The following is a 14,993-nucleotide window of genomic DNA, read 5'->3' as shown; positions in this document are numbered from 1 at the left end:
AAAATTGTAAACAAAGGATCTAATAATTCAGGGGGAGTAATAATTCTGACTTCGTCTTTAAAACAAATGCTACCAGGCTGTATGACACAGATCCTTTTTGATGTTTTTTAAAATAAATTGCTGAATTAAAATTAAAGTATTCACAATGAATCAGGCAGTCAATAAGAGAATGTGTTCATTATTTTGTTCATGATCAAACAGATCGCTTTAAACTTTCAATAATATGTATACGACATGTAGCCTATAGCTTTGGGGTCAGGAAGCTCTCAGATAACATTAACCTAAAATAGTTTTTTTTTTTTTTTTAAAGGTAAATGTAGGTGTACAGTTGTACAGTGCGTTATGAATTTCAAAGCTCCTCTATTAATAAAGAAGGAAAGAAAAATGAGTCCTGAAATAGATCAAGCCTCATCCAAGTAATAAAAAATAACGCAAAAGTAGCTCAAAAGTACCGTAATGCATTTCTTACTATAAAAAGTAGCACAACTTTTTCGGGGAGGATTTCAATATTGCAATGCATTACTTTTTAAAAGTAACTTTCCCCACTCAATGGCTGTTCTCTTCCAATATTATTCAGTATGTTCCTTTGTGTTCAATAGAATAAAGAAGCTCAAACATGTTTGTAAGAAGGGAAGACTATAGGTAAGTGATGGCAGAATTTTCATTTTGTGGGTGAACTATTCTTTTAAAGACACAACCACTGGGAATGTTAGTGGTTTGTCAAAACATTGCTACACAGTTTTCAAGACAATTTTTAAGAAACAAAACAATACTTGCATCCTACAGTATATCAATGAATGACTCTTTTGCTTAAATGATATGCTATTTGAAGTGCTGACCTTGGATCTCTTCGCCTATAGAGATTAAGTGGCTGTGAATCATATGTTGACTATGTTCATTGAAAAGCATAAAGATATGGTACACTTGCTAAAGGAGTTTCTCTGCAAGCTGAAACGTGTCATTTGAGGCTCGGGGCACTTTAGCAGTCGTCATACTCTGGGGAAGTGCTTGGTAGTGTAAGCATTGCTTGCTTTGTTTTTTTATTCCAAGGGCCCAGAGACAAGAGATATAACAACGCCTGGGACTGTGGTTTGGATGTGATGATCCATTGCAGTTGATATGAAGTTATTTTGGGGACTGTTTCCATGGTCATGGCTGGGGTCAGCAGGAGAGCTCAATATAACTGCAGATACTTGTTGAGCTTATTGTTGTGGTTCTGCTACACGTCTTCAGGGCATTAACACCAAAGCACAGAGGAGATTGTGTTTTCTCAGGAAAAAAAAAATTGTGGTAACATTTTATTTTCAGAATCACAATCAGTTTTATTTTATTCAAGTGTGCTTCACACTTGGATGTTGAATTGTATGTACAGATTTGTTATAAATATACAGATTATAGGTGTTGTGTAAAAATGTGAATGGAGAAAGTATTGCATTGTATATTGATATAAGATGCTGTGTACAAGTGCGTATGAGAAAGCACTGCACATATTTATTGCACAGTTGGGGAATATTTAACTGTTTATAAGGTAGATGGCCTGAGAAAAGAAACTTTTCCTGTGTCTGGCTGTTTTTGTGCTTGGTGCTCTGAAGTGCTGACCACAGTTCGTAACAGGAAGTGTGCTGGGTGCGAGGCGTCCAGAGTGATTTTGCGAGCTCTTTTACTCACTCTGGAAGAGTACAGTTCTTGAAGTGTAGGACGGGTAGTGCCAGTGATTCATTCAGCAGTCCGGACTATTCGCTGTAGTCTACGGAGGTCGGTTTTGGCAGCTGAGCTGAACCAGATGGTGATTGAAGTTTTGATGGTCTATTTGAGTATTAGTAGACTGTCTGCTTAATATCTGCTGACACTGCTCCTTCAACAGACATTCAACTGACTAAGAAACTTAGCAGGTACATGTCAACTTACACTAAACCCAACCCTAACCCCAACCTAACAGTCTATTTATAATCTAATGAAAATTAGTTGCAATGTAACTTAAAATCAACAAACGGACAATTAAAATAAAGTTTGACCAAAACGGTGTTTAAGGAATATAGTAATTAAGTAATAGAATATAGTAAAGCTAGTAAACTGTTGGGTACTCCAATGTCAAGGCTTGAACAGATTTAAAAAAAAGAATGATGAGAAAGACAAGAAGAATCCTGGCTTATTTAAGACATCCTCTCAGGTCTGTATTTAAATTATTGTCATCAGGGCTAAGATTCTGTTTGCCTCTGGTATTAAAAAACAGGACAGATTTATAAGCAACGCGATTTTTATATAGCAGTATTTTTTTTTCCTTTTTCTTTTGTGAATGTATCTTATATGTTGTGTGTTAAACCTGCTGATAGATCAAATGTCCTCATGGGTACTCATAAAGTTACGTTATATGAAAATGATAAATCTATTCATGTTTCTCAGGAATGATCTGATGACTGGAACTTATGAGCTCTTTACACATTTTTCTATCAACACTGATTTTAATATGATTAAATCAACCACTTTAAAGGGTAAATCACAACATTACAAACTTTGATTTCAAGTAGTGTATAAAATCCCAGCAAAAAGTGTAAAATAATTATAATAATTCACCCACAAATTTACATCCTGTGACCATTTACTCTCCTCCCTCACTTGTCACAAACTTGTTTGAGTTGTGTTCTCCTTTTGAACACCTATTTTGAGGAATGTTTCATTTTTGGGTGAACCGTAATGGATTTAAAGGGATAGTGCATCCAAAAAGTTAAATTCTGTCATCATTTAATCACCCTCCACTTTTTTCAAACCTGTGTGAGTTTTTTTTCTTCTGTTGAACACAGAAAATGTTCATTAATTAATTCATTCATTTTCTTTCAGCTTAGTCTCTTATTTATCAGGGGTAACCACAGTGCAATGAACCACCAACTATTCCAGCATATGTTTTCTGCAGTGGATGTCCTTCCAGCCACGACCCAGTACTGGAAAACACCCATATACTCTCAATTAATTCATTTGAGTGCATGTCTTTAGACTGTGGCAGAAACCGGAGCCCCCGGAGGAAACCCAAGCGAACACAGGGAGAACATGCAAACTCCTTACAGAAATGCCAAATGGCCCAGCCTTGAACCAGCAACCTTCTTGCTGTGCCACAGTGCTGCCCACACAAAAAATATTTTTAAGAATATTACAAAGCAGCAGCCATGGTTTTCCATTATCCAGTATGTTTAAATTGCTGCTGTTTATAACTGTTTTCTTTTTGTTCAACATACAAAACAATCTCATAAAGGTTTACAGCCACTTGAGTAAATGATGAGAATTTGTTTAAATTTTTGCAAGGAAAATAGGGAAAAACTACAATCCCATGAAGCAATGTAAATGATATTATCATACCAGAATATGACAAGATAATATGAACTTATTCAGTTCAATTTAATTGACACTATTTATTTAAATATTGTGTCTATATATTTTGATTACATCATCACCTGCTATTGTGCTGTTTTAAGTGAGTGCGGGTGGAGTTAAACATATGTTATGGCACACTTTTCTGGGCCTTTATGATTGGTGAAATTTTCCATACTGCATCATGGCAGGCATTTTTTATTTTATTTTGTAGGATAGTTGCTTTTAAAAATAGCCTATTCAACATATACAACTGATACAACATCAGTGCTCAAACTAAAATGAAATTTGCGTAGGTTAATAAAGCAGTGTTGTTATAACAAAGTGAATAAATAGGTATTCTTGTTTTTTCACTTTAGTAATGTCATGCATAGACAGACTTATTGTCTTTTATTTATTTTCTTTTTTAGTTCAATTCATAGTACAGTGCCAAAAGACAATTTGACGTTCTCACAACGAGTCAGAACAGATTGAGCTAGAAAATTACCTTTGAAAAAATTCATCTAAAAGTTAATCCCTCTGGATGTCATTTTCTAATTCATTCTCTGACGGCATAGAAGCGCATGCTTCAACTTATTTCAACTTTCTGTAACTTAAGGCTCACAATACAATTTGGTACATGCACGAACTTCAAGTTGAAGGAGCATTTAGAATCTGAATTGGGCAACATTCCGCTTAAGAGGGGCGTGTTTACTAGTCCTCCATCGGAATGTAGGCACACACTGGGCTGAGCTTCAGGTGAACGCGGCGGCGGCACGCAATACTGCTGCTGCGCTCTCATTCATAGACATACAAACTGAGGCTCGGTTCATTTACACACGCTGAGACTTCACAGAAGAGACAACTGCAAGGGTAAAGCACTCTTTACTACGAAGGATGTATTTATGTTGCGTTAGTTATTCTGACAGGGGATGCTATTGTTGGCGTAGTAGACTAAAACATGTTTCATATATTTTTATTTTTCTAATTATCCATATAAAATTATGTCATACTTACAGTTTAATTAGAGGCTAATTAAGCTCTACAAACCTAAATGTTTATTATAAACTGCATGCTGCATTACAGTCGATAACTGTCTTTTACTATATTGTATTATAGATGGCTTGTAATTGTTTAGTTTATAAATAAGCTACCCTTTGAGAGTAATAACGCATAATGTGAGCTAAAGATCAAATCAGGACAAATGCAATATTATATCTTTTCTCAGATGACATTCGGCTACTGAAGATGTGAATGTAAGATCAAATCTCCTGACCACAGCGCCGTTATGTTTTGCTCAAGGAAAACGGTGTGAATAAAACTCGGATAAAGTTCACAGAAACGCACCTGAAGACCGACGATCTGAAAGCTCATGACAAGACCGGACGCTTGAGAGACCGGACGCTGGACACTGATGTGAAACTGAAAGGGATTCAGAGGATTGCTTAATAAACCAGGAGAGCCCTAAATAACGAAAATAAACTGAGACTGTGAAGAAGCCCACATTTTCGTTCAGCTAATCTTTTTATTCGGGATTATGTAGGATTCATATCTCATCCTGTTTGGGTTATACTTGAGAGAAAACTTTGTCTTGAAGTGGCCAGCAGAGAAAAGCACATGTGAAGAATGGATGTTATCTGGTTTCCCGACTTTTTTGATGATAAAAATCGTCGGGATCACACGTTTTGTGGTCTTTTCTTTATCAAATGACTCCAGATTCGGTTTTTAAGATATTTTGAGAGCCGTGACGAAGACCTACAATGCAGAAGTCAAACTACAGGTATGTGGATCTTAAACTTGTCCTTGTCTGTGTGTGGAAACACCTTGGTGATTTTATGGTTTTGCTGAAGGGAAGATGGGAAGATGGAAGAGAACACTGTAAAAATGCAGGGTTCCACACAATTCAAGTTGTCCCAGCACAAATCGATTAAGTTAACTTAACACTTTTAACAAATGCATGTGGTTTAAACATAAAGAAATTAAGTTGTCCCAATGAAATCTCAAGAATTGTGTTGATTCGGCTTATTTTAAATAAGTAGTATCAAGCAAAAAAAAAAAGCTTTTTGCGTGAACAAATAAAACAACCTGAAACAGACACAATTACTAATTGTTTAAATACAGACAGTTCATTAAGACTATTAGACATTTTAAGAAAATTAATGTAATTAAGATTTTTGCTTTAGATTAGTCACATATTTAGCTAACAAATGTTTATTTCTGACTGTTATAAGTTTAGTCAAATCACTATAATATTTCTTTTGACCAGTTTTTTCATCTTTTATTTATTAAAATACAGCATTTTTTACTTTGTATTGAATAAAACTAAATTGGCTGTTGTGTATGTGTGTGAATGCAAGAGTTTATGGGTGTTTCCCAGGGTTGTGGTTGTGGCTGGAAGGGCATCCACTGCGTAAAGCATATTCTGGATAAATTGACGGTTCATTCCACTGTAGCGACTCCTGATTAATAAAGGGACTAAAAAGAAAATGAACTAATTATTTTTTTCACTTTGTAGCACTAGGGATGAATTTATGTTTGCAACTAAAGTCCAAACAAATGCCATGCTGTTAATCTGGTTAGGATGTTTTGGGAGTAACATTTCTCTTGAATTAAAAGGGCTACATCAATCCTTCATCCCGGAAACAGCTGTTTAATCTAATCTTTAAGAGCAGAACAGTTTATGGTTCACATAAACTTGAGGTGCTTCGGCGTGACCCATAAACAGATTTAAGACTCCATTTGAGTTCAGATTTAGCACTTTGTGGTTTGTCTGCAGAAATCTAATGGTTGCAGGGACCCATTCAACATTTCTTTCATGTGGCTTCATATGGTTTTAACTATGAAAAAGGCCATTGCATTGTAAGATTAAAAGCAATGTTAGTTTATTTTCTATCACAAGATCATTGGAGACTCAGGTTTATGTTCTTGCCTTCAGGCTATTAAAGCAATCAAGAACATTTAATTGAACATAATTACTGGCTTTTAAATAGACCTTCTGACCCTTGACCTTGTCAATAAACTAAGCCCTAATATGCTGAAATAGAGTCCAGGATGTGAATTTAAATTTATATAATCATGATGAGGGTGACACGGGGGCTCAGTGGTTAGCACTGTTGCCTCATGGCAAGAAGGTTGCTGGTTTGAGTCCTGGCTGGGTCAGTTGGCATTACTGTATGGAGTTTGCATGTTCTCCCCATGTTGGCGTGGGTTTTCTCTGGGTGCTCTGGTGTCCCCCACAGTCAAAAAACATACGCTATAGGTGAATTGAAAAAACTAAATTGTCCGTAGTGTATGAGTGTGAATGTGAATCAGTGTGTATGGGTGATTCCCAGAACTGCGTTGCAGCTGGAAGGGCATCCACTGTGCAAAACATATGCTGGATAAGTTGGTGGTTCATTCCGCTGTGGCAACCCCTGATGAATTAAGAGACTAAGCAAAAGGAAAATGAATGAATAATCATGATGCATTTTACTTTTTATTCATGGTGTAGGCTTAAGGAGTTTCTTCGTAATGCCTGAGGCATGTGTTTCTTTGGAAATGTAATCAAAGATTGATGTATTTCATCATGTTCCTCCTCCTAAGCAGTTTACAGCAGTGTGTTGTTTATAACTGACGATTGTCCACTCTAGGTTGCTGTTGAAATAGGGTCCACTGCAGATTCGAAAGAGGAACAATGTTTGCACACAAATCTACAATGAAGAAATGAGTATTGTGGGATGTTTACAACCGTTTCTTCCTCGTAAACTTTTACAATTGTAAATTCAGTCATCTCAGTGATGCAGAGAAGACAGTCGTGCCGTAAAAAAGATTGTGAGTAACTGCTCCACTGATGAGTCAATCGCTGTGTGGTCTCTCAGTATTCTGACCTCACTGATGGGAGTCAGACTCACACTCGAAAAATGCATGTAAACATGTTTTCTCAGTGGCGCTGACTTCTCAATGTATAGGACACACTGTCACTATTTGTTGTCATTAATCAAGAGTCTTTGATGTTGAGCAACAGCACACACTGAGTCCTGGAGCCTGGCCTCCATTTTAAAGTCAAATGGTGTGGTTTTTAAGTGGACCTGCTGATTGACTTACATGATTTATTTTCTCTGTCTCTAGGAAACTGTCTCTGTGCCAGGCTCTTGCCCTCGTAACACTGCTGCTGTCTCCAGGTTGCTTGTCATCTCCGCCGGTAAGATCAGTCCCTGTCCTGCTATTCTTTGTTTTATAGTTTGCTTGCAACCGTCATTTTAATGTTAAACAGGCTGTTAACCTGAATTTTTAAGGACAAGCTTGAACAGTCAGTTGGGTATGTTCAGACTGGCGAGACTCTCTGCCAGGGTTTTGCTCACTTTAACTAGAGTGTTATCTTTCTAGATGATTGCCAAGAGCATAGCTTAATCAGCGCAATCCAGTCTGGTTCACCTAGGGGGGATTCTGGGATGCCATCTTAGTGTTTTGATATGGCTGTTTACACACAATGCAGAAATACAGTTATAAGAACATAGCTTTTGCCTCAACTTGTCTCTCTAATGCTTTATGGTCATAATACATGGAGAGTTTTTCGAGCAATGATGTTGTCACTTGACAGCCACAAGATATACCTTTAAATTCATCGAATCAAGTTATAATTTTGTTGATCATTCATATTTTTGTGTCATTCCTGTGATTCTGTGCATTTTATGTCCCATCATTATCATTCAATCATTATACTGTTGCCTTACATTTTTAAGTAAAATCTATCAAATGACGTCATATCAAGGACATCAAAGCTGGCTTCTGGAGGGAAAACAACTGGTGAAGCTGATTAAGAGCCTCTCGGTCCGTCCAAAACTGCATACTGTCTGAGTAGGCGCTAAAAACTAAAACTGAACATTTTATATCAGGGGTGCACAAACTTTTTCTTATGAAGAGCCAAAAACCAACCTCGATTGAGGCTAGTGGACTAAGGTAAATATAGATGTCATGGGTAATTTCCTAATTTATTTAATAATATTCAATTCAGCTTTATTTGTATAGCGCTTTTACAATGTAGATTGTGTCAAAGCAGCTTCACATAAATGGTCATAGTAATTGGAACAGTGTGGTTCAGGTTTTAGTGTTTAAGTTCAGTTCAGTTCAGTTTAGCTCTGTTCAGTGTGATTTAATCATTACTGAGAGTTCAAACACTGAAGAGCAAATTCAACGATGCGTAGCTCTACCAATCCTGAACCATGCGAGGCAGTGGCGACAGCGGAGAGGGAAAAAAAACTTCACCTGATGGGAGTGAAGAAAAAAAACCTTGAGAGAACCAGACTCAGTTGGGCACGACCATTTTAATTTCTCCGCTGGCCAAAGTCTTGTGCAGAACTTCATTCGCCGTGGTTTATGCTGGAAGATGGCCTCAATGAAGACTCGTCTGTCCCTGGAGCGTCGCTGGAATCAGACTCATGTTCTCCACTCCCCACGACCATCAGCGCAGCAGCAGCTCAGGATATGGCCTGGTCCCGGATATGGAATCCTTGGGATCATCACGTCGCTGGTCTTGGATCCAATCAGTGACTCCGCCTAATCTGAGGACCTCGGGATGAGTATCCCCAGGTGAAAATAGAGAATAAAGAGAATAATTAGCGTAGCTGCTGTTCATAGTGTATATAAGCAAGATGTAGAAGCCAGTGTGGAACCTGCTAGGTGATGCACTGAGTGTATGCTTTACTAAACAGATAGGTCTTTAATCTAGTTTTGAACTGGGAGAGTGTGTCTGAGCCTCGGACATTACCAGGAAGGCTATTCCAGAGTGTAGGAGCCATGAAAGAGAAGGCTCGACCTCCTTTACTTGATTTTGCTATTCTAGGTACTACCAGAAGCCCTGAATTTTGAGATCTTAAGGAGCGAGTTGGTTCGTAGCGAGACAGAAGGTTGGTTAGATAAACAGGAGCTAGATTATTTAGAGCTTTATAGGTGAGAAGTAATATTTTAAATTCAATACGAAATTTAACAGGCAGCCAGTGTAAGGAGGATAAAATTGGGGTTATATGATCATATTTTCTAGACCTGGTCAGAACTCTGGCTGCTGCATTTTGCACTAATTGAAGTTTGTTAATAGAGGATGCTGGGCAGCCAGCAAATAGAGCATTACAGTAATCCAGTCTCGAAGTCATAAAAGCATGGACTAGCTTTTCTGCATCTGAGATGGATAGCATATTTCGTAATTTAGCGATATTTCTCAGATGAAAGAAGGCAGTTTTTGTGACATGGGATATATGGTTTTTAAAAGTTAGATTGCTGTCTAATATGACACCCAGATCTTTTATAGTAGAGCTAAAGCTAACTTTGTATCCCTCTAATTGTAAATTGAGTTGCGAGATCTGCTGTGTGCAAGATTTAGGCCCAATAAGTAATAATTCTGTTTTGTCTGAGTTTAAGAGAAGAAAATTGTTGGTCATCCAGTCTTTGATGTCTTTGATACACTCAGTTAGTTTAGAAAGTTCAGACGTCTCGTCAGGTTTAGTGGAAATATATAATTGAGTATCATCTGCATAGCAGTGAAAGCTGATCCCATGTCTTCTAATAATGTCTCCCATAGGTGCAATATCTGCAATATTTAAAAATAACTAGAAAACATTGCATTGTATGAACTAATAAAGCATCATTCTTTAACATTTAATAATGAACCTATTACAGTAAATATAAAAACAATCTCATTTACAACAGAATGGAGTTACACTAGTTTTTGCCTTGATTTGCTCACCGAAGTCTTCTGCATAGTTCTCTACCTGTCGAGTGACATAGTTTACATTTTTAAAAGTCAGATTCATTTACAACTTTTAATTAAAACATTTAGTTTCTGCTAGCTTTTTTTTGTAGCTCAGCAATAAAATGAACAAAATAGGTTACGTCAAGTTAGAAATGACGATCTCTTTTAAAGGCATTCACCCTGATCCTCTCCGTTTTTCTCACTGTCTTCTCAATGATGGTGGGCCAAATAAAAGGTTACAATGGACCAACTTTGGCCCACGGGACCTACTTTGGGCATCTCTGTTCTACTGTATATAATATGAATATGAGTAGTGTAAATGGAATTCATTGACCATGTAAAAGTCACATAATATGAGTTCACTTCCATTCATGGATTTTCTCCCGTCATATTATGGGATTGTAAAGTGTCCATTGGATTCGCACTTCAGAATCTGTAGGTCATGCAGGTGATTTACGTATACTGTCGTTGTGTCTCATTTCTTTCAGCGTCTTTTCGTTGTGTCTCATTCAGAGGCTGCATCCTCCGAAGGATGCATTCAAAGTGTGCTGCGTCATTGCAGCGCGATGAAGGCTGTCCTATTTAAAAAAAATGATAAGGCTCCTTCAACTGCAGTCTCAAAATGTGTCCTTTGTCAGCCAGGTAATGAAGGACACAACCAGTGGATCCTTCGCCACCTCGAACGTCCCAAGATTCATTGCGCACTGAAAACAGCAGGACATTTTTAAATAAAAACCTCCGGTTTAAATGTATAAATTAAGTTTATTTTACCTAAACACATGTTAAAAAAAACAAAGAGAGTATGGCATGTCTTACTAAAGAGTGATTTTATAGACAGTTTACAGTTTTATGTGCACAGTTATGGATTAATGGAAAGATATTTTCAGCTTCTGTAAACCTTGTTTGTCTTCAGATCGTTTAAAATAAGTCTTAAAATCCCTTTGAAAAATAAGTCATTACAAATTTGATCAGCGCTTATTAACAGCAGCTGTTAGGGTTGCCTGGTGACGAGATCTGTCCTCTAGGCTAGATTTTCTCATTTCAAAACGCTCGGTTCAACCTGTGTGGACTTCGAAGGACTCACCTTTGAAGTCTGCATCATTCAGAGGATGCAGCCTCTGAAATGAAACACTGCTTGTGTTCCAGATATATGTGTATTTCAATAAAATGCTTAAAAGGCTCTTTTTTCACACATGGAAGTAAGCTTTTTTGCAAGCATCATTGCATGTTTTGCTATTTTATAAAGTCAGCATCTAAATGACTTTCATGTATTTTTATCTGTTCCTATGTCCTTAGCTGGATGGGCATTTTTGGTCTTCATTGGACCAAATACCAAACCCACCCCCTTCTCATAAAAATCTAAAACTTTTCTGCCAACAATTACTCAAGCTTGTGACATTCCAAACCTGTATGCCTTTTTAAGAGAGTTCTTTACCCATAAAAAATAATAATAATGTAAATTCAGTTTTGGTGCAGAGACCTTAAAAGATATGGTACAAAATCAAACAAGCACTTTAAAGTTTCCACAGAGCCACTTTGATGTGTTCTAAATTGCCTCATTGTAATTTGGTTACTTCATAATTCCATGTGAATTCATATGAATTCATTTGAACATTTTGAATAACCGTTGTTTCAGTTGAAAGACAGGATTTCAGGATTCAGATTTCTTAATCATGTTTAAAAACAAATATACTGACATTTTAAAGTAAATGTTAAAGTCAAATTTAAAGTGAAGTTCTCTGCCTTTGTTACCTAATAGACCTCACCCAGTCATTTTCAAATTTCCCTTTCCAGACTCAGAGTTCCAAGCTAGGTCTTGTCCACCAGTGATAGTCATCTTCATTCCACTGGAATGACTTTCACCATCTCTGGGAAAGCAACACAAACATTACCTACCACTGGGAAGCCAACTAGCTCATTTCATAATTATAAATTTGATCTCCAAACATAATCCCATTCCAAGAAAAACTAAAATTTTAACATGCCTATTTGAAAATCATGCCTTTGGGGGAAAGCTGGTGTTCTGAAGGTGAAAGGTCGTTTCATTAATCCGCCTTGCCCACAGCCCTATGACAGACTGTCATCAACACTAATTTGGGCCTTTGCTAGGGTAATGAGGGCAGTTCCAGGTCATGCAGGTTTTGAAGACGATAGACGTCGGTCATAAAGCAGTATTGTGTCTGTGTGAGTGCAGTTATCTGTTGTTTTAACCTTCACAGCTTGACGTCCTTACTCATTACCAGATCTTTATGATATGGTAAGAAGATTCTGGCCACATTCCATAGCAGAACCTTACCAAATCAGTCAAAAATGAGCAAAATCTTCATCGATTTTTAATCTTTCATTTGATAGGGTTAAGCAGGAGCAAGCTCTGCACCAAAAGTCAGTCATAAGTAAGCCAGTAAAACATCCCTTTAGGCATCAAACTTTGGAATGCAGCTTCAGTGCTCTGTTTGTATGCCAAAATCATTTGATTTTGTTGCGACGTGTTTACACGCCTCATATGACTCGCAGAGCTGCTCAAATTAGATCTACGTGATATTATTATAGGAAGACAAACAGCTGCTGTGCAGGAGGTTGTTTAACATGATAGAAGCCGAAAAACACACTCTCCGCACAGACATTACATTTACAAGGAAACACACCTTTAGGGGACGGTTAGGCCTCAGGCAACTTGTGGAAGCTCCTTACTCTTCACGGGCTGTTACTGCCTGTTTGTCTCGGCTCGAAGCCAGCAGCGGATCTAAGAATGACAGAGTAATGTTATCCTTGAGGACGATTAGCGGTGGTCTGATAGGAATACCGCTTGTGTAATGGAGGCTGTGTGTAATAGAGCTGATGTGGCGTCCTTAGTCGAGCACCTGGGGAACACTCAAACACTTCCACAAATGTCAAGTGCAGTCTAGCATGACCGATGAGCAGGAAGTGTTTTGGTGGCCGCGCACAGCACTAGTGCGTAATCATTTACTCTACAGACACAGGATACTCTTGCTTGACATACAGAGCTTATCAAAATTATCTTAAGGTTTCCAAGCAAGAGTAAAAGAGCAGTTATTAGCATATTTTCTGAATTATATACTGTATAGGACTAGTACAAAAATATGAATTACAGATTTGAAAAAGAACACTGATCAAAATTAAATAACATTTTCCTTTACCTCACTGTTATTAGTGTTAATCTAGTACCTGGTGGTTCTTTCCTAAATTATTTGGTAAACCCTATTTAACTCTCAAACTCCGTAGACCCGGTACCGGGTCCGTGACATCATTGACTTTCGCTTTAAGATTTAAAGGGCTAGCTTTGCACCAGACCCCCTTAAGTGGTTTCGTTTGAAAGTGTAGAAGCTATATTTAATGCACATATTCATCACTTTGGTTTTTATCCTACTGTACAAAAGTTATTTACACTTAAATACACAGTATTTTGGATACCCGAGCTGGGTATTTATCATTGATTCATTTTCATGTGGTTCATATATGACATATGTAGAAGTTATAGCTCAAATGAAAGCTATTGGCGGTGCTCATACTGTTCTAGCATTCTTTTTACTGAATTATATTCACATATCAAACAGTTGTTAAATGAATCGTGGTGTTTTCATGGCACAGAAGTGAAAACAATACATTTATGATCAATAAGCAGCCCCAGATAGCACAGACAGCTGTCATCCTTACCTTATGCTGTGTGCTTCAGGGCCATTCTCCTCTGTTTTTGAGGTGATGTGCAGAAGTAATCCTTTTATATGTCTGACGTGGTCCAAACACAGTGAATTATGTTTGATCAAACAAAATAATAATAAAATATGAAAATAAGCCTGTGGCTTATATAGCACCTCTCATTTAACTTTTGCATAGATTATGGTAGAGACATTTTTCTTTTTTCCTATGATTACAGACATGTGCAGGAACCACCAAAATTAATAACAACAACCTAGACCACACAGAGCCTAAAAGGTACACTTTCAAATCTTGAGTTCATTAAAAAAAATAATAATGAAAAAGCGCCTCTTTTATTAGGTGTTTATTATAACACAGATGACATATTCAGTTATTTTAAACACTTTCAATAGTGTTTTATGAAAATTCAAAGGGTTTTCTTTGAAATGATACCAAATTTTAGCATGTACACCTCTGCATGTGGATTTGGGAAGCTTTTAAATTTAGGTAGGCAAAATCCAGGCGGAAATCCCAAAATAGCATTTGACTTTAGGGGGTTAATTGGCAGCCCTACTTTCCAGTTTTCTCTGAATTTGCAAGACGGTGAGACGTTTTAAAGTGACTAAAAACCTCTGACAGCAGGTTGTCCAGATGAAGGACAAAGGGAAATAAAGACCTTTTCAGCCATAGTAAGATAAACTGGCCCTTTCAAATCTGTGATTAATAAAATATTGTAATTTGACATTGATATTGTATGTGACTAACTCAGTTCGTAAAAAAAGCTGGTCATCCACAAGAGAAAATTGCACAAAAGGACAAGATAATTTGGAGAATGTCAATAGAAAATTGGTTCAGCACTTGCTATGCAACTACTAAAAGGTCACAGCTTTTAAAAAGATCAGTTAAATAATTAGTTAAGGATCTGTCTTGACATACATTAGCCACTTTTCCATGGTCAGGCCAGTGTGAGCCAAGGCTTTCATCAGGCCAACCAGGCCAACAGCCCCAGAGCTTGAGCACTGTACCAGTATTACCTGTTCTTTCTGTTTTAGTGAGTGTAGTGTCTGTTCGCGCATGATTGTAAAACTAGCAGACCCTCTTTACCCTACTCTTACCTGTCAAAACTCTGATATTACTTTCAACCTGCCCCAAAAACCCAGCTAGCCCACTTTGGCCCAAGGTAGAAAGCACCGTCGAGCTGTAAGCCCTTTAAGTTACTGTGGAAACTCAACTGGACCAGTCAAGCACTTGCTCCATTTAGGTGCGACAG

The 14,993-nt window shown here is 37.5% G+C and overlaps 1 protein-coding gene and 1 long non-coding RNA gene across 3 annotated transcripts in view; one reads left to right on the top strand and one right to left on the bottom strand.

Annotated features, from left to right (window-relative positions):
* The first annotated feature begins 4,146 nt into the window (after window positions 1-4,146).
* adamtsl5 (ADAMTS like 5) overlaps window positions 4,147-14,993 on the top strand; it is a 37,798-nt gene continuing 26,951 nt past the window's right edge. The window contains exons 1-3 of the mRNA XM_087261839.1: window positions 4,147-4,215; window positions 4,571-5,122; window positions 7,450-7,522. Of these exons, the coding sequence (XP_087117965.1) occupies window positions 5,103-5,122; window positions 7,450-7,522 (93 nt within the window). The 5' untranslated portion in view covers window positions 4,147-4,215; window positions 4,571-5,102. The remainder of the gene's footprint in view (window positions 4,216-4,570; window positions 5,123-7,449; window positions 7,523-14,993) is intronic.
* On the bottom strand, window positions 8,732-12,975 carry LOC147843187 (uncharacterized). 2 transcript variants are annotated; one of them, XR_015496241.1, is made up of 3 exons: window positions 12,928-12,975; window positions 12,712-12,809; window positions 8,732-11,934 (listed from the first exon to the last, which is right to left on the bottom strand). It is a non-coding gene; the product is annotated as an uncharacterized LOC147843187 (long non-coding RNA). The 2 variants fall into 2 exon arrangements; XR_015496242.1 differs by lacking the exon at window positions 12,928-12,975 and having other exon boundaries at window positions 12,712-12,921.

This window comes from Danio rerio, chromosome 7, assembly GCF_052040795.2.
Source record: "Danio rerio strain M-AB ecotype USA chromosome 7, GRCz13ab, whole genome shotgun sequence".
Classification (NCBI taxonomy): Eukaryota; Metazoa; Chordata; class Actinopteri; order Cypriniformes; family Danionidae; genus Danio; species Danio rerio.
The sequence above is the reverse complement of the archived record's forward strand: the minus strand, read 5'-3'. Positions and strand labels throughout refer to the sequence as shown.